Below are 20,666 nucleotides of genomic sequence, written 5' to 3' on the forward strand. Positions count from 1 at the left end.
GCTTGAGGGAATATGCGGCTGAGCACACCGAATCTGTCGCATGCAGACAACAACATCCGACAATGATGACAAATGGATTCAAGTGATCACTCTATGATCGGAATTGGTCTTGCACACAAAAGTGATTAGTATACAACTCTCATATGTTGTTAACGAATTTCTTTAAAGATATAATTACAGATACTAATTATCCTCTTAATCAGCACAGCTATTCATATACAGCATGTTAATGATAATTATGTGTCACTTCAATTGTGTTGATATCAGCTAGGTTAAAGCCATTTATGTTAATGGCAGGTAGGTAAGAGTCACTGCTGTCACCCTCTATCGGAAAAATGTGAACTATTCCCCCCGCGCTAAAAAAAAAACGATTTTTCCCCCTTCTTACGATTCACTTTCATGCAAACCGCGCTCTAATATACCCATTTTTTTTTTTTTTCAATTTTCTGTCATGAATTATTGAAATATTTACAAATTTATGAGACACCCTGTATAACCGTTCACTAAACAAAACTCCCAAATCATGTACCCTAATAGCATACCAAGCTTATCTATTTTAACAACTTAATAGGCATGAGGAACATTCATTTACTGAACTTACCTCTCAGTGCACCCCATATTGTCTGAGAGTTAATGACAGCTGCTCCTTCAGGAGGTACTACCAAGGAATCTAAAAAAAAAAAGCAATGAATTTTTCATTAGTGGACCTAAAAACAATCGTATTTACTCTCTTTTTATGCATCACCTTTAAGATCTGTGTCCCCCCCCCCCATAAATAACTTATAAGCTTATCATATTTGGTATTGATTACAGATCATAGCATGTTATTCGCGTCATTACCATAGATATGAGACAGGGATTCTAGTATTGATTCATAGTATAACAGACAGACGTTGGATCACTTAGTTCTCCAAACAAGCGACTGCTCATTTTCTAATTAGTGATCAGACGCTTTGTTCTATGGTGTGTTAGCCTTGTTCCGTAGCACTCATTAGTTAACGTTTTTTTTCTTCTTCAATTTAACTAGGTTGCATTCTTGGTTGCTACATTGTACTTCCTTGTTTTGTTTCTATATTAGCTGGATCAGGTCCTCCGTTTCAAAATAGGTTTCCTTAGTTGTCTCGAGAAAATGCACAAACTGACTAAACTTACAAAATTGTTTCCTTTCTCTGTCTCTCTTTCATTTTTTTAACATAACGACCATTTACCTTCTTATAAAAAGGCTGCTAACTGTTTATTGAATGACATTTTAACAATAAAATGCATCACAGAACATTCTGTTCCAGAAGTACTCGATTCTAGGTCAATCTAAAAAAACAAATGCAAGATAAACATCATCATCCATAGCATAGCTGGCCCAAGGTTATTAAGCAGAACGCAGTGAAGAGATGGCTAACAAGTGCTGCCATCTCGTGGTACCTAGCCCTAACACAATAGTTTTAATGTCTGAAAATAGTGTGGGTTCTACGGTCGATTTTCTTGAGTTAATGGTACGAAAAAACCGAGTCTCTGGGAGACAAAACAGACTCGCCCATGCCACTCGATATCGACTAACTCGCAAACTGGTCGAAAAAAGGCTTAGAAAAAGTCCCTCTAGTCGGCGACTAGAATCGAACTCGTGACGCTTTTTCTTCAAGCAGTTTAGCGCTGAGGAGTGTAAACATCATTACCGCTGAACTACCAGGCACTTTATAAATGAGATCCTTTTAATAATCATAACTCCGTTTACCAATCCAGATGACCATGTGTGTGCAGTTTCCTCTTTCCAACCAACTGGCTTAGATTCGAATCTCAATATATCGCGAATGTTGTAGATGGTTTTCTTCATCCAGTGTGATACAAGACCACTTTACTTATAAAATTACTAAAAATTTCCGTGTTTGGTTTATAGAGCATGATTTCTGGAAATTGTATTCGTGATTAGGATCAATATTAAAATAATAAATTTCAAAAATTAAAGGGGAAAAACCTATTTCCCCCCTCATTATTGGAAACTATTACATAGCTCATCAGTAGAGCTGAGTTTATTTTTATAATGGATTTATAGACTTCAGGAGAAGGCAGACATCTATGGCAATTGTTTTTGTAACCCTAATAGATATTGTGCGAAACACTACGTTCTACTGCCAATTTTTCTGAGTTGCAGGGTTACAGATCCAAGTTTCTCGGAGAAGAAAAGCATTCTATCTAACTGTGCTAAAGATAAACTAACTCGGAAATTGACTCAAAAATTGTGTAGAAAAAAGTTCATGTGGTAAGTAACCAGAATAAGCCTTAAGATAGCTTTTTTCCATCGACCTAGCATCATTGTATTATTATTATTATTATTATTATTATTATTATTATTATTGAAGAAGGATTTAGAACATCAAATAGTATGTAATTTTTTCTAAACAGCTTAAGGAAATTACAACGTATACTAGGATATACATTAAAATAAATTTTAAAACACTTCCAATATTTTGGCAACGTCACGTTGCCATTTTCACAGGAACTTAAAAATAAGAACACCCGCACACATGCACAACAAACAGTAAATGAGGACGAAGCAGGAAGCTATTCTTTCTCTTAAAAGTCCTGATGGTTCCCCCCTAGCGGGCAATGTTGGTTCTTGGGCGATGGGGCTGAAGGTCTTCTGATATAGGTTTCCCAAATTTGGGGCAGTCTCATGCAACCAAATTTGTTGAGGTTTGGATTATTTCTTAGGGCTGAGGCTGATTCCATGAAAAGCCTTTCGTATTTGAATTTACTGCGGTGTATTATCATGGCTTTCTTCCACTGTATTCTATGGCGAGTATCCAGCGCATGGTCTGCAAGACCAGAGTGGCTGTATTGGTGAAACCGGATGTAGTCTTTGTGTTCTGAAATTCTGATATTTGCTGTCCTGCCTGTTTGGGCAAAGTAGGACAGCTTACAGCTGCAAGGGACCTGGTATACACCAGGTAGGTCTAGAGGGAGAGGTTGGTCTTTAATAGAGCGGATAAGGGATGCCAATTTTTTATATGGTCTGTAACAAGAAGTTAAGTCATGTTTTTTTAGGATTTTTGTAATTTTTTCCGAGGTGCCTCGGATTGAGAGTATGGTGATGGATTTAAGTAATCCTTTTGTGAGGGGGGAAGGGGGTTGTGGTTTGTTGGTTTCAATATTTTTTGGATTTTTTTGGGGGGGTAGCTATTGATTGAGAAAGTGTTGAGAATGTGGTTTAGTTCTGTAGTTAGGGCATTGTCATTTGAACAAATAAGTTTTGCTCTATTGTGTAGTGTCTTAATGACTCCATATTGTTGTGAGGGGGGGGATTGTTGGCGAATGTATGGGTGGCCTGCATGGGTGGGTTTTCTATAGACTAAGGAAACCAAGGTTCCATCAGGCTGGCGGATGACTAGCGTGTCTAAGAAAGGAAGGCATTTTTTTTTTTCTTGCAGGATGAATTTGATTCTGGGGTGTTGGTTGTTTAAGTGTGTTAGGAAGAAGAGGAGTGCATCAGAGCCATGTGGCCAAATAGCGAACACATCATCAACATAGCGAAGCCATTTGGTTGATTTATGTGTGGCAGAGTTTAAGGCTCTCTCTTGAAAAGTCTCCATATAAAATTTGGCCGAGGGTGGGGAGAGTGAAGAACCCCTGGCTGTCCCCTCTATTTGTTTGTAGAATTTTCCTTGCCAAACAAAATAGCCTGAGTTCATTATGAACTGAAATAGGGATGTGATATCGGGAGGAAATTTTGCTTGGATTAGCTCTAAGGATTCTTTGAGTGGGACATTTGTGAGTAAGGAGGAGACATCAAAACTGTCCATTACGTCAGTGAGTTTGAGTGTAAGGTTTTCTATGCTGGCTTTGAAGTGGGCTGAGTTTTTTGTGTGAAGGTGTGTTGCCAGTATAGTGTGAGAGAGCTTTGGCCAAATGTTTAACTAGTTTGTATGTGGGGGAATCCATGCCATCCACTATGGAACGTAATGGCACATTTTCCTTATGTATTTTTGGGAGTCCATAAATAGGGGGGGTATGGAGTTAAATGGTTTTAATTTGTTAGTGACTTCTACAGGCCAAAAAGTGACCTTCTTAAGGAGCCTGTGGAGTTTTTTAATTTGTGAGTGATCTACGTGAGAGTAATCTCTCACGTGGCCACAATCGCCATTGCGCCCAGAAGGATACCTGCTGAAGATATTATGATACGAATTGAACGCGGGATACGACACCTTCCAAATCACGTCCCCAACGATATCAGACTGGATGTAGCTTGTGTTCTTACCAAAGCAAAACCACCAAAAATTAATATGCGCAGTAAGGAAATTAAATCTCTGCTAGAATTAAAGAAAAACAAAGAAAAACAAGAAAATAATAATCACCAAAGCGGATAAAGGGAACGCTACAGTATTGCCTAACCAAACGGATTACACAGGTAAGCCGAATGCTATATTGTTAAATTGGGCTACTTCCCTCCCTATCGAGTACAATTCCACCAACTTACGAATTAGAAAAATAGAAAAAGATAGTGATCCATCTGAAAGGCGGGTGACTAATGTGTCAAGAAATGGTAAGCAGTTATTTGATTCTTTTTCTACTGTGAAGTGAATTTTGAGGTGTTGGCTGTTTAGGTAGGTGACAAAAGCATCCAAAGTGTCTTGTCCATGGGGCCAGATGGCAAACACATCATCTACATAGCGTAACCACACTAGTGGCTTGTATGTAGCTGTGGTAAGTACTTTGTTTTCAAAGTGTTCCATGTAAAAATTTGCTAACGGGGGGGAGAGGGGGAACCCATAGCAGTACCATTAAGCTGTTTGTAGAATCCCCCCCCCCATGTAAAGTAACCTGCATTCATGGTAAATTGAAATAATTCAAAAATATCTGGGGGAAATTTAGACTTGATTAAATCAAGAGTGTCTATAAGTGGTACATTGGTAAATAAAGAGGTGACATCAAAACTAACCATTATGTCTGAAGTTTTTAGGATTAGATTTTTAACCAGTGTTTTTAAATGGATTGAATTTTTTACAAAAGTAGAGGAGTAGCCAGTAAGGGGGGAAAGCGACTTGGCTAAATGCCGGGCCAGTTTATATGTGGGACTATCTATGCTATGGGGCGTAGAGGAATATTAGTTTTGTGGATTTTTGGTAATCCATAAATACAGGGTGGTTTAACATGAATTAGGTTTATTTTCCTGATGATTTCTTTGGGTCATGATGTCACTTTTCTCAGTAATTTTCGGACTTTTTTCTTTTGAGACATCGTAGGGTCTCGATGTATAATTTGATATGTGGAACTGTCACATATGAGATCTTGCATTTTTCTGTTATACTCTTCTTTATTCATGATAACTGTTGCATTTCCATTATCGGCTTTTGTAATAAAAATATTTTTATTATTATATAACTTTTTTAGGGCAGTTATTTGCTTACGTGGCATATTGCTTTTTGGAGGTTTAGCTTTGTTTATAATACTTGCTATGTCTAGTCGCACGTTATTGGCCATTGCTGGCGGAAGATCGTGGATACCCCGTTCTACTTTCATCATAATTTCTAGTTTAGGAATTTGTTTGGGCGTGACGGCAAAGTTATGTCCTAGACCTTGGCTTCTTCAGTGAGTGTTTCCGACGATAGGTTTACGACCACGTGGTCTCGTCGAAGTTGCGGTCGGGACTTCGTATGTTGGCGCTGTTTTAGGAGTTCATATTTCTTTAGGTGTTTGCTTTTTACTTTTGTGAATTCTTTTTTTGCTGCAACTTCGGAGATGTGCCGCAGGACAGTCCATATTTCAGGATTTAACACGTTTATTAGTTCTTGTTGTAGAGCTGTGATAGAGCTGTTTAGCTTACTAAGCTCTATGCGAGTAGCGGCGATTTGTTCTCGAAGAAGCGCTAAACTCGCGCGTCGATAAATACGATGTGCCTTTGCCGATTGCAACTTTTCTTTGAATTATATCGTTGTCGCGTCATCGTTTAAGGAAGGCTAACCTGGTCAATTTTCTGGACAATTTCAGTTTCAACTTACCGAACCGTCGCGCTTTGTAAACAATATCTTCTCCGTGCAGAATCAACAATCTAACAGATAAGCTTAGGTGTTGATGGTTATTCATGACTTATTTTTCACGGAACTAACAACACCACAAACACTTTTATCAACACAGATGTTTTATTAACGCTTATATTTCGCTGATTTTCAACTCAGCATCATCAGAGCACAACACACTTGTAAACGCGACAGTGAGTGAGTGAAACAATATAATTGCAAAAGACAAAAGATCTAAAGTCCTATTTTTTGGCGCCCTCTAACGATAAAAAAAGTATACGTTGTAATTTCCTTAAGCTATTTAGTAAAAATACATAACCAACGTCTAAGCCCTTCCACGAGAATCAGTATGTCATTACTTACACGATTCATCCTCCAGATGTTGTGGATAGCCGCATCTTGCATCTCTGATTTTCAGTTGAACACCTTCCAACAAAGGTAAGTCAGAACGGGATTTTCCTTTCTTATCTACAAAGATTATATTTTTGTATCGCCAAAGGGCTTCGTGGATGACATCGCACTTCCCCTCTGTCAAGTCGGACTGTAAAGAGAATCTGAGAGGATCCAGCGATAGAAGACGATTCGAATGGTCCCACACCTTCGGAAGGGGCCATGGAGTACCGGGAGGGGAGCGGTCACCCTAAGAAATGAATAAAAACAACAATTAATCATCAGTACTCAGCACATCCAAGACCTTCATTTCTGTTCACCCCATTCATTTCGACCAAAGATACTTCAGTCGGGTAGTGAAAGCTTCGAAAGGAACTTAAAATAGCGAAGCTCGAAGCTATTTTAGAGCTCTGTGAAAGAGCTGAGAGATAAACATCACTTGAAAAAAAAAATGAGTTAAAAAAAAGTCGCCTTAAGACGAGATGTTTCACGACTGCATTCTGAACGTCACGTCTCAATCTGTGCAGTTCCAAGAAAAAGAAAAACTAGGTCACAGCAACACCTAGAACGACAACCACTTGACTGCAATATGTTGCAAAGAGATTCCAAGAAATTGTGCAATGGCTTTAATTATTGGAGGTGGCCTCGCAGCCATTCAAGTGTCCCGACAATTGGTGCCAAGAAGTCAACAACCTGATTCCCGTTTCGTTTTGTTCTTTTTTCCCTACTTTTCTATAGAATGTTCATATTTAATGAACATTCCATAGAAAATAAATATGAACATTAAATGTTCATATTTAATTTCTAGAAAAGCAACAGTCTCTCTTATCAACTGGTGTACAATACTTCCACAAAACAAAAATTGTTAAATTGAAATTTTCAATTTTTATTTAGGCCTGTTTGGCTATTTGTGCGGAGTTCCCCATACTTTTTAAACGAAATATATTTCGAATCACGTGTAGGAAACGAAAGCTACATTTCTTATCCAGTATGCAAAAAAATATTTTTTTTTAAAATTCCACAATTGGCCTGTGAATTCCTACAGTAGTGTTACACCGAACTTCTTTGTCAGGGGTTACATAGTTTTTTCCCGAATTCATCGGAACCATATGTGGCGATTAATTCTGATAAAAACATTTCAAAGACACCCATGACTTTAAGACATTCACCTACGTTTGTCTCTTTTATTTATTTATTTTTGTAATTTCTTTGTGCATACCACCTGTATATTAATATTTGATGCCTTTATTGGTGTTCAGTGGAGGATGAAATATTTGATGTCTTTATACCAATAAATAAATAAAGGCATCAAATATTTTGTTCACCAGTTCAGGAAGTACCAAATGGGATAAATATGGTTTTGTCTCTTTTATTCCAATACTGCATCAATTCGATGCAGTATGTTAAATCGAGTAATATCCAAACCACAGGAATCACCTGATGTAATGGTTGAACTCTGAACTTAATTACTTGATGGACTGAGTCCTTTACTGTTAATCCCTTCATCTGGATTTTAGTTTGTGGGTGATGAGATTATTGTGGGTAATTTACCCGCTCATTGTGAGCATTGAGGCTGTATCAGCTTTCTCTTGCGATGGAGGATTTCGGTTTTTTATGTTTGAAACGATCTGAGGGTTTGTAGTCCGCTGCTTGTCGAATTAGCTGATTTGGGTGATTATCCGTGATTGTGAAGAATTTCTCTGCAATGCTTGTCATGTAGGTTTTAATATCTGGAAGATTGACTTCTTGATGTAAGTGGATGTTTCTGATGAACCATGAGGCATTAAATGCCATTCTTAGGCATTTATTCTGTATTACCTGAAGTCTGTTGATGTTGCTTTTAGTCGTGTGACCCCCAGGTTGGAGAGGCGTTAGTTAGTTGAAGTCTTATCACCGATTTATAGTGGAGAATCTTGTTGTTTATGCTTAGGAAGCTGTTCCTATTCAAAAGTGGATATAGCTATGCTATGGTCTGACTTGCCTCAGTGGAGACACTATCCATATGTGACTTGACTTGAAGTTTAGACGTCTATCAAGATGAACTCCCAGATATTTGGTAGAATTGTGCGTCAAGGGATGATTTTACCAATATTTGTATGCTTGTATTCAGTTCTGCTTTACATCTGGTGAAAAGTACTGCAGAGCTTTTGTTTGGATTAATTGCGATACGCCACTTGGTGTACCAATCCTCCAATTCATTGACTGCTCTCTGCAGCTTGATTGTGGCCAGGTGTGAAAGGAGGAATCTGGATATAATGATTATGTCGTCGGCATACAGAGCGGTGATAGCTGGAGACAGTTTGGGGAGATCTGCCATGTATATGGAGAAAAGTACGGGAGATAGCAGAGATCGTTGAGGGACTCCGGCCATGATTCTCCTCTCTGTGGATCTGATACCGTTGAGTTTTATTCAAAATTTTCTGTTATTTATATATGATTTGATAAGTAGAACTAGTGGTAATAGAATTAGCACTAGTTCCTGTTACCACCAACTTCGTGTAGTTTAAAAAGTAGTCCGTGATGCCACACTCTATTAAATGCCTGAGTGACGTCCACGAAAACTGCGCCCGAGTGTTGGTGCCATTCATACCCTTGGGTTATATGTTCGACAACTCTGTAAATTTGTGGCGTTGTGGAGTGATATTTCCTAAAGCCGAATTGTTCATCTTGAATGACACGGTTGATATCTGTTGCCTCTTGAACCCGTGTGAGAATAGCACGTTCGGCAATCTTACCTATGCATGAAAGAAGGCTGATTAGTCTGTAATTTTCAGGAAACTGTGTATCTTTTCCAGGTTTGGGAATTAGGAAAACGTCAGCAATTTTCCATCGCTCTGGAAAATTTAGCCAGAGGACGGCATTAATGAAGGCTACCAGATGCATAACCTTTGCGAGGAAGTAGTTTGAGCACCTCGTTTGTTATTCCATCTGGACCCGGAGCCTTTTTGTTATTTAGTTTTCTTAAAATCTCATATATTTCTATTGGTGACACGGATTTGTTATGGGATTGGGGTGAGGCATTTTGAGTTATTTTACGCACTTGGGTGTGAATTTTACATATGAAATTTATATCTGTATTGATATAATTGGGGCTGCATTGTTTTTCTAAACTGTCAGCAAATGCTTCAGCTATTTCCTCGTCGTTGTAGACAATATTAGATTCACCTTAGATTGGAGCAAGTGTAAATCGCTTTGAACGGAGTGATTTCATCATTTTCCATATTGATTGATCCTCTGTGTTTAATTGGTGAATTTTGTTATTCCAGAGTTGGTGACGGTGGTCCTTTAGGGCATATCGCACCTAGTTTCTTGTTCTATTGACTGCTTGTTTATCCGCTGAGTCCATTGTTCTCTAATATTGTCTTCTGAATCTGTTTTTCTCTTGGATAAGACGTTTTATAACTTCTGGGAGTTTATTTGATGGTTCACATTTGGTTATATTTGTTACCTGTGTTATAGCTGTCAGTAGTGGTTTTTCAAAATTTTTCACTGATTTTTCTATATCTTCGGCAGATGTTATATGCGGTATTGGACCAAGGTTTTCCCGGAAGCCTGAGGGAAGTTGTTTCTAATTTATAAATGTGGTGGTGTTTTCCGTTAAATCTTGTATGGTGCCTAGTTGTAATATGATGGGGTTATGATCAGAACTTAAGTCGTTGATTGCTTGTATCTGATAGCTGTGCGCTATGTTTTTTAATATACCTATATCTCGTACATCAGGACGTCCGGTTGCTCCGTAATTTGTTGGTTCAGTGGGTCCTATTACTATTATATTTCTTGAAGTGGTGTATGAGTTGAGTATTCTTCTGTTAATATTTGAGTTTCTGCTGTTCCAGACTGAATATTTGGCATTAAAATTTCCGGGTATAATCATTGCTCTGCCTGTATTTAAAAGTATCACATCTAAGTCAGATTCAAGGAGTTTTTTATTTGGGGGGTTGTAGGCTGCATATATCGTAATGCTGCTTGTGTTTTTCATATGTATTTCCATTCCTGTAGTTTCCATGTGTTCTGTTTGGGGTTCGGCTATTGAATTATGTTTTATGTTTCTTTTCAGAAAGATGGCAGTGCATCCAGCTCTAGCAAAACATCTGTCTGTATAGTAAGTGCTATAACCATTGATTCTGATTTTGTCACTTGGACGAAGATGTGATTCATTTATCAGGATGATGTCTGCTTGGATTTCTGCTGCAAACTCCTGCAGCTCCTGTAATTTGATAGATAAATCATTTGCGTTCTATGAAACAATTTGTAACGATTTCGGTTTTCTTTTAGACCTATCCATTAAGAATTTCCATAAGGAGTAATTGTGTGTGCCTTAAGATGATATCCTCGGCTTCTTGAGTTGGGTTGGTTTGTCGGAGTTCAGCAAGCATTTTACCTAAGTGGCTTGTTATGTTCAGTAGAATAGGTTTGTTGGTTTGCTGTGACTGATTTGGTTTTGGGAATTTTTGGAAGGTTGATCTTGTAACTTCAGCATACGATCTTCCATCCGTTGTGGAGACTATGGTTTGATGGGAGGACGTGCGTTCTTGAAGAGGTTTACTGGTTTTGAGTTGTATCTTTTGGTTTTGGGGAATTGCTATACAGCCCCTATAGTTTGCAGTGTGTGGTTCTCCGCAGTTTGCACACTTTGCTGGAAGTGTGCGGGGTTTTTAGAATTCATTTGATGCGTGTTTGACACTACATTTCATGCAATGAAATTTAGCCTTGCAGAATCGTTGTGCGTGCCCAATCTTCTGGCATCTATGTAACTGGGTTGTAGTTGATTTATGTTTCATTGACTGAACTTTTATGACTAGATCACAGATGGTTTGGAGATTGTATATCTGTTTTTGGTCTTTACTTATTTCCACCAGAATTAGTTGATAGGGTGTTTTATCAGCTCTCCGCATTCGGCTGACTTTAATTGGGCTAAATCTCTTAAATTGGAGGTCTGCAGTGAGGGCTTCTATTTGTAAAGTTTCAGTAACTCCCCGTAATACCACTTTTAGATTTTTCTCACCGTTGAGTGCAAAAGTGTGGTACGGCAGGTTGTTGTTGTCTAGAAGTTTGGTTATTTTTCTATAGTCTGACGACGTTTTAGGTTGTATGCGCATCCCTTCTTCTGTTTTTCTGGCTTTCATGAAGGTGATATCTGTAAGATTTCAGTGCGGATGCAACGGACGTCCAGTTCTCCTTCGCCCTTTGGACGACTGGGGGGTACCCTTTCTTTAAGTTCATTATCTGGTCCTATCTCCGCTGTTTTGGGTGTATCTGCAGTAGTGGAGATTTTCCTTTTCTTTTTGACCGTTTGGAATTCTGTGTTGGTTTCCAAAAACTGCTGAGTATTATCCAGGGATGCAGCATCCTCTATATTCGTGGAGTGTCTTAATTCTGGTTCAGCCAACATACTTCCATCATTTAAATCATCCATCCTATCCTCTGTGACTGCTGTAGGGGGGAATGTATCTAACAGCTTTACTTTCCCTCCCTGGCCAGTTGTCGCTCAAAAGTTTTCCTAATCCTAGAAATTCTCTGTAAACTTCTTCGAATATGCTTTCGTTAAGAGGTTTTGACATGTCTGATAGAAGGTAATAATTCTGTTAGAATAAAGTTTGAGAAATGGGTCCTAGAGCCCAATGTAAATATCCCAGAGATCAATTCGATCTACCCGCATAGGTAGCAAAATTTTGCACTTAAAAGTTTTCTGAACAAAACTACTTACTAAAAAATTTCATTTATACATACTATAGCTACTTGATCTAAACCAAAAGTCAACAGACATTATTCTTCAAACTAAACGATATTATATTCACTAGGCTTTATACGACTGAGCTTATCCTAATCTTAATTCCTAACCTCAATTGCAATAATAATCTCACAATCAGGCCTCGAAAATATTATCGCGTGCGTAGAACATTCATTCACGAGTGCACTCCAATCATCAAAAATACGCGCCAAACTTTCACGTCTGATGTAATGGTTCCTTATCCTGTTAAGGACTGGCTTAAAGGGGCGAAGCAAGAATACTTTTCATCTTCCCCGTCTTCTGTAGAGAGTACAGTGTAGGGATAAGGTATTATTGAGCTACTAAAGCTCAGATCATGGCAGCAGGATAACAGCAATAGCCGAGCCTCAGTTAGAACTTCATTGGCTATAGCATTGCCATCCATTACCCTCCAAGGGTATTAATCACCGATGTTTAAGTAAAGGTAACTCTAAAAATTCGGACGATCCCTAGACCACTCCATAGTGGCCGAAAGACCGTCCATCTCAGCATCGGCTCCATTCAATGACAGGCTCCCCACCACCGAGCAGAACGCTCATATTCCAGGGAAACGCATCCACCAACTAAGCCCCTCACCGGAGAACAACCTCCGCGGAGACTCAAATTTGCTCCCTCAAGGCAAAAACCTTAGGAGAGCGAAACTCAAACTCTTGAAACTCAGCGTCCCAGTGGGTAACAGCAACAGCCGAGCCTCAGTTAGAACTTCATTGGTACAGCATTGCCATCCATTACCCTCCAAGGGTATTAATCACCGCATCTCACGGTCGATTATTAGATCTACCAATAACCCTCGAATCACCGCATCTCACGGTCGATTTCTCTCCACTTCCTGATGTAATGGTCCTTATCCTTATAAGGACTGGCTTAAAGGGGCGAAGCAAGATTGCTTTTCATATTCCCCGTTGTCTGAAGAGGACAGTGAAGGATAGGGTCTTATTGAGCTATAAAGCTCTGATCATGGCAAGAGGGTAACAGCAATAGCCGAGCCTCGGTTAGAACTTCATTGGCAACAACATTGCCATCCATTACCCTCCAAGGGTACCCATTTTAGTCGCCTCGTACGACATGCATTAGCTATATTGGTACTATTCTTATCCCGGCAACCACACGGGGACCGATCTAATGGTTACATAAGCATAACATCATTGGCCAGAAGGGTGAAGCAAGATGCTTTTATTCCCCGTTGTATGATAGGGAGGACGAATGGAAGGAAAGATTTATGAGCTGTGAGCTCGCCCTGGGGGGGGGGGACGAAGATTATTTATTGTTGCTTGTATTTGGGATGGCTTTTGGCCTCTTGTATTCGAAGAAGTCAGTTTCGTCATAGTTTGCTGCCTGTTTTACTAGATCGTTGAGGTGTGTAGAGATCTTTGAGAATTTTTCCGCTGTAGTTTGTAGGAAGGAGTAGATGTAAGGGATGTTTGTATCTCTATGCAGTTGGACATTCCTTACAAACCACGGTGCATCCAAGATCATGCGCAAACACTTATTTTGCACTCTCTGTAGCCTGAGTATGTCAGTGTTGGATGTGTGGCTCCAGGCTGGAGATGCATATGTCACTATGGGGCGGATTGTCAGCAGATACAGGAGTACTTTGATTCTGGTATTTTGCTTGCTTTTTCTATTTATTAGAGGGTAAAGTTGTGCGATGGTTTTAGATGCTTTTGCGCATAAGGCTTTGATGTATGGGTTGAACGTTAATCTTTTGTCTAGAATTACCCCAAGATAATTTTGTTTCTGTTTGCTAGGCGATTTTGGTGTTGAATAGATAAAGGTCCCCCTCGGGAGTTGCCAATCTTTTGGTGAAAAGTATCGCTGTACTCTTTTGGGGATTCACTCGTAATCTCTATTTGGAGAACCATTGTTCTAGTTTTAGTACGTTTTCTTGCAGTTTTTTAGTGACGAGATGTAGTTGTAGAGATCTGGCAAGTACTGCTGTGTCATTCGCATAGAGTGCTAAGATGACTGACATTGGGTTGTGTGGGATGTCTGCCATATATATCGAGAATAAGATCGGTGTCAGCAGGGGACCTTGGGGAACTCCCGCAGAGATCGTCGCTGACTGGAAACTGTACCGTTTATTTTGACATGTATGTGTCTGTCCTGGAGGTAAGATTTAATTAGGTGAAAGATTCTTGATGGTATACCTGCTGAGATGAGTTTGTGTAGTAATCCGAAGTGGCATATCTTATCAAAAGTTTTCGCTATGTCGAGGAAAACTGCTCCAGTGTGCTGGTGCCAATTGCAGCCGGTGGTGATGTACTCAATTATCCTATGAATTTGTTGAGTAGTATTGTGATGATGTCTAAAGCCAAATTTTTCCTTAGGAAGGATATTTAACTCGTTTACTGAGGCTTGGAGTTTGGAGAGGTGATTTTTTCGGCAATTTTTCCTAAGTTTGAGACTAGGCTGATAGGTCGATAGCTTTCAGGCAGGTGTGGATCTTTACCGGGTTTATGCACTGGGACCACATCTGCGACTTTCCAATAGCTGGGGAAATAGTTAATTCGGAACATGGCGTTGATTATGGTGTTGAGATATACGACAGCTCTTCGGGGAAGCAGTTTAATTATTCTATTTGTTATGCCATCTGGGTCAGGGTCTTTTTTATTCTTTAGCTTCTTTAGAACTTCATAGATTTCCGCTGGTGAGGTATAATGGTTGTCCTTATAAGGACTAGCTTAAAGGGGAAAAGCAATAATGCTTTTCATCTTCCCCGTTATCTGTAGAGGACAGTGCAGGAATAAGGTTTTAATGAGCTATTAAAGCTCTGATCATGGCAGGAGGGTAACAGAAATAGCCGACCGTGTTATAACTTCATTGGCTACAGCATTGCCATCCATTACCCTCCAAGGGTATTGGATTGAATGGATCAATCACCGCATCTCACGGTCGATTGATTCCCCGTTTCACCAATAATCTACTCCCCATGTAATAGTCCTTATGAGGACTGGCTTAAAGGGGCGAAGCAATAATGCTTTTCATCTTCCCCGTTATTATCTGTAGAGGACAGTGTAGGGATAAGGTGTTATTGAACTATTAAAGCTCTGATCATGGCAGGAGGGTAACAGAAATAGCCGAGCCTCAGTTAGAACTTCATTGGCTACAGCATTGCCATCCATTACCCTCCAAGGGTATTGGATTGAATGAATCAATCACCGACTGTTTAAGTAAAGGTGATATCTCAAAATATCGGACGATCTCTAGGCCACTCCATAGTGGGCGAAAGACCGTCCCTATCTCCGCGTTGGTTCCATCAGTGACGGACCCCGACCACCGAGCAGAACCGCTCAAATTCCGAAGAAAATAATTCACCGACAAAGCCCCTCACCGGAGAACACTTTCCCCGGAGACTCAAATTGCTCCCTTAAGGCAAAAACCTCAAGAGAGCAAACTCTCGAAACTCATTATCCAAGGGGGTAACAGCAACAGTCGAACCTCAGTTAAACTTCATTGGTTCAGCATTGCCATCCGTTACCCTCCAAGGATATCTCATCACCCAAGGGGGTAACAGCAACAGCCGAACCTCAGTTAAACTTCATTGGTACAGCACTGCTATCCGTTACCCGCCAAGGGAATGAATCAATCACCGACTATGTAAGTAAAGGTGAAATCTCAAAAATACGGACGATCTCTAGGCCACTCCATAGTGGGCGAAAGACCGTCCTTATCTCATCTCAGCGTTGGGTCCACTCAGTGACGGGCTCCCCGACCACCGAGCAGAACCGCTCAAATTCCGAAGAAAATAATTCACCGACAAAGCCCTTCAGCGGGCCGTGCCGGAGAACACCTTCCCCGGAGACTCAAGTGCTCCCTTAAGGCAAAAACCTTAAGAGAGCGAACTCAAAAACTCTTCACCCAAGGGGGTAACAGCAACAGCCGAACCTCAGTTAAACTTCATTGGTACAGCATTGCATTGCCATTCATTACCTCCAAGGGTATGAAATCAATCACCGCATCTCACGGTCGATTGATTCATGCTCTCCCATGTAATAGTTCCTTATAAGGACTGGCTTAAAGGGGCGAAGCAAGAATGCTTTTCATCTTCCCCGTTATCTGTAGAGGGCAGTGTAGGGATAAGGTGTTATTGAGCTATTAAAGCTCTGATCATGGCAGGAGAGTAACAGCAATAGCCGAGCCTCAGTTAGAACTTCATTGGCTACAGCATCGCAATCCGTTACCCTCCAAGGGTATTGGATTGAATGAATTAATCACCGCATCTCACGGTCGATTGATCCCCTTCTCCCATGTAATAGTTCTTAAAGTTCTTAAAAGAACTGGGCGATGGACTGAGTCCTTGACTCTTTATCCCGTCATCTGAATGAAGAAAATCTGTGTGGATGGAGTGTTGTTGAGCTAAAAAGCTCTAGTCATGGCTAGGTAACGGCAATAGCCGAGCCTCAATTAAAACTTCATTGGCTACAGCATTGCCATTTGTTACCCTGGAAGTCCTAAAAAGGACTTTTTTACATTCTGCCTATACCCCATGTATAATAGTTCTTAAAAGAACTAGGCGATGGACTGAGTCCTTGACTCTTTATCCCGTCATCTGAATGAAGAAAATCTGTTTGAATGGGGTGTTTTTGAGCTAAAAAGCTCTAGTCATGGCTGGGTAACGGCAATAGCCGAGCCTCAGTTAAAACTTCATAGACTACAGCATTGCCATTTCTCCATGTAATGTAGTTCTTAAAGTTCTTAAAAGAACTGGGCGATGGACTGAGTCCTTGACTCTTTATCCCGTCATCTGAATGAAGTAAATCTATGTGGATGGAATATTATTGAGCTAAATTGAGCTAAAAAGCTCTAGTCATGGCTGGGTAACGGCAATAGCCGAGCCTCAGTTAAAACTTCATTAGCTACAGCATTGCCATTCGTTACCCTGGAAGTCCTAAAAAAGGACTATTCATTCCATGTAATGTAGTTACATAACATAACATAACATCATTGGCCAGAAGGGTGAAGCAAGATGCTTTTATTGTAATGTAGTTGATATTACTTACAGATCTTAGCAATAATTGTTTTGAATAAATTTTTGGTGTATTAAGGAATTCCCCATTTTATAAAAAAATTATAGAGAAAAATATTTATATTCAGTATTTTTATAGAAATAGTTTTATTTTAAATAAAGTTTTATGTGGACTTATTTTCATTCCCGCATTTTTTACATTTCGTTTTTCATCATTTGGATATCAACAATTCCGAAACATTTTTTCACTTGAATTGAGAAATCAGAGAAAGGTACGTATTTTTTATATCATTATATCAGTTATAATTATAATATTACAATAAAATCACAATTATAATATCAATGCAATTCTTTAATATTCATAACAATAATCTTTCATCGTATCTTTTCTTTAGTTTGATATTAATATATAAAATAATCTTTTAAAAAATGAAGTTTATGCGACCTTACTTTATTTTGTTAATATATATATTTTTTCGAAACTCGCGTGTTTGTATGTTACTTAAAAAGATAATGATATAATTAATTTTTGTAAATGTACATCTGCTTTGGGAATTCCCTTGCACCGAGCAATTTCATTTGCAATAACCATACTTTTTTATATCTTTTCTAGAAATTAATTTTTAAGTTTTATTGTTAGAATTTTCTTTGGTCTGTTGTAATTCAAAGAGAGTGAAGAGTTCTCTTTACTTTTTCTTCAGTAAACGATTTGTGAATATCAATCAGATTCACCTACGTAGACTTGTGTATTGCAGATATAATTTGTGCTCTTTCCTTTGACTACACCGAGTTACTTAGGCCGACTGCTAGACCGTATGTTGGATATTCCTATTTGTCAATTGTATTTTCACCCCCTCCGGAAATAATAGGAAGGTTTTTGTATATTATTATATACGAGGAAGATTTTTTCAAAGAACTGATAGTAGGAAACGATTTATAGATGTTAGAATTATATACTTCTGATGTGGAAATATCCAGATAAACGTATCTAGTATTTTAACATCATCATAGTTTATTCAGGTATGAATGGAGAAATATAAAGAGAAACATCGTAACAAGTAATGGAGATAAAGGTCATTAGATGAAAGTGAGCCAAGTTGCTGCCAAGTGGTAAATGTTACATGGTTCATGAGCCTCATCTTCAAAAAGAAGTTTGCTTATGTACTGCCAAAACTGTTTTCTTGTCCTCTTCATCGTCTGTGTCCATTAGCTGGCCTGTATACAGAGCAAGAGCACTGAGCGTAGGGAAAGGCGGATGCCTAAGCTGGTGTCCCAACTATCACAATATCAGTTGATTTATTTGAATTGTTTTTGTTAAGGGTCTTTGCTGGCTATCTTCAACAATGACGGCATTGGGAATGTTATCTTGCCAGTATTGATCGTAAGCATGCTATTTCAAATCTATTGATGATATTAACTTCTCGCTGAGTAGTGATGTTCCATGTGTAGGGACCATTTGTAAATATGGCTACTGGTGGTTTTGTAAAGACGAATTTTTGTCTTTTGTGGTAATAAGTTTGGATTTCCAATATATATGCCAGTTAGAGTATTGATGTAAGAACCAAGGTATACCGAAAATTTCTTACTTCTTTAAGAGTATGGTCATTTAACTTAATATTTTCTTCTATTTTGTTTTTAAGACAACCCGATCAGTGCTGCATTTTTACATAACTTATCTGGCTGCAGAAAAGATTGGGTTCTTCAAAACAAAATAGAAGAAAATATTAAGTTAAATGACCATATTAACAGACTTAGATTACAGATTTTCAGTATACCTTTGGTTCTTACATCAATCCATATCCTTTTCCTGTGAATCTGAAAATGTAGTCACTGGTAATAACAAAATAATATGGGGCCAAAGACACTCTGTGAAGAACAGTGGAAATAAGAAAACTCTTCATCTCTTCATAACTATCACTCTTGCAGGGCATTTCTGGTACAATTCTGCTGCTGCTTTAATTATTTTCGAGGGTATGCCGTGATAACTGAGAATTTCAAATCGAAGGCTTCCGAAAAATCTATGAAGTTTAAGATTAAGGGGAGGTTTTATCCCTTGTGGCTCCTTCTAGCAACCTTCTAAGGAAGGGATGTGTTAAGTAGCGCTTCTATGGTTCAAGAAACCTGCTTGATTTTTAAGCAGAAGGGCTCCGCATGGTTCGGTTCGATTAAGAAATATTCTACTGTAAATTTTTAGTATGGTGAGTGGTGTGACTTCTCTGTAAATTTCTGGTTTTATTAGATTGTCTTCTGGGGGTGGGGGTATTGGTTTTAATAGGCCCTTCCTCAGTTGTGATGGAATGTTGAATTACGCTAGACTTGTATTGAAAATACTTAGTGCAGGTACACAACCTATTTTCCGGCACCCATGGTTCCAAAGCCTTGCGAGAACAGCCTTTTTGTCGACCCAATGGAGGTCATGTTATAATAATTCATAAGTCCCCTCTGACCTGCTAATTATCACATGCCTCTAAAACACAATCAATCGGTAGAAACTTAAATATTAAATGTAAATGAAATGTGAGTTAAGTGATTAAATAAAGTGCATTAATGTTAATGACTTAGTGCAAGTGGAGATGGATTGTATTTATGCTCGATAACATCACCGTTATCATCGTGAAATGGCCTTTGAACGACGTAAATAATTATGCTAGCTTGTATACAAGTAATGCCTATCCACGACTGTCCAGTAAATTTTTCGGGATCGTAATCTTTAAGGAAACAAATGAAGGAAATATGCAACTGCAGGAAATATGCAGTTGTTTCCAAAGTCCTTATAAGGACTGGCTTAAAGGGGCGAAGCAAGAATGCTTTACATCTTCCCCGTTATCTGTAGAGGACATTGTAGGGATAAGTTGTTATTGAGCAATAAAAGCTCTGATCAGGAGGCAGGAGGTAACATCAATAGCTGAGTCTCAGTTAGAACTTCATTGGCTACAGCACTGCCATCCATTACCATCCAAGGGTATTACTCACCGCATATAACGATAATCCCTATCTTTGTTGTTTCCAAAGGAACTTTGAACTTTTTCTGAACTTAATTGGTTGATGGACTGAGTCCTTGCCTCTTTATTCCTTCATCTGGATTTTAGATTGTGGGTGATGAGATTATTGTGGGTAATTTATCCGCTCATTGTGAGCATTGAGGCTGTGTCAGCTTTCTCTTGCGATGGAGGATTTCGGATTTTTATGTTTGAAACGATCTGAGGGCTTGTAGTCCGCTGCCTGTCGAACTAGCTGATTTGGGTGATTATCCGTGATTGTGAAGAATTTCTCTGCAATGCCTGTCATGTAGATCTTAATATCTGGAAGATTAGCTTCTTGATATACCTGGATGTTTCTGACGAACCATGGGGGCATTAAATGCCATTCTTAGTCATTTATTCTGTATTATCTGAAGTCTGTTGATGTTGCTTTTATTGCTGCGTAAGTTAGTTGCGGTCTGATTACCGATTTGAAAAGGAGGATTTTGTTGCTTATGCTTAGAAAGCTGTTGTTATTCAAAAGTGGATATATAGCTGTGCTATGGTCTGAC

The 20,666-nt window shown here is 39.0% G+C and overlaps 1 protein-coding gene across 1 annotated transcript in view; it reads right to left on the reverse strand.

The window, feature by feature from the left end:
* Window positions 1–20,666, reverse strand: part of LOC150107771 (beta-hexosaminidase subunit beta-like) — a 79,205-nt gene that overhangs the window by 46,645 nt on the left and 11,894 nt on the right. The window contains exons 2-3 of the mRNA XM_090392042.1: window positions 6,372–6,648; window positions 602–670 (exon numbers count right to left, since the gene is read on the reverse strand). Coding sequence (XP_090248168.1) covers window positions 602–670; window positions 6,372–6,648 — 346 coding nt within the window. The remainder of the gene's footprint in view (window positions 1–601; window positions 671–6,371; window positions 6,649–20,666) is intronic.

The sequence above is a fragment of the Typopeltis vanoorti genome, chromosome 4 (genome assembly GCF_054136105.1).
Source record: "Typopeltis vanoorti isolate ZY-2024b chromosome 4, IOZ_Tvanoo_1.0, whole genome shotgun sequence".
Classification (NCBI taxonomy): domain Eukaryota; kingdom Metazoa; phylum Arthropoda; class Arachnida; order Uropygi; family Thelyphonidae; genus Typopeltis; species Typopeltis vanoorti.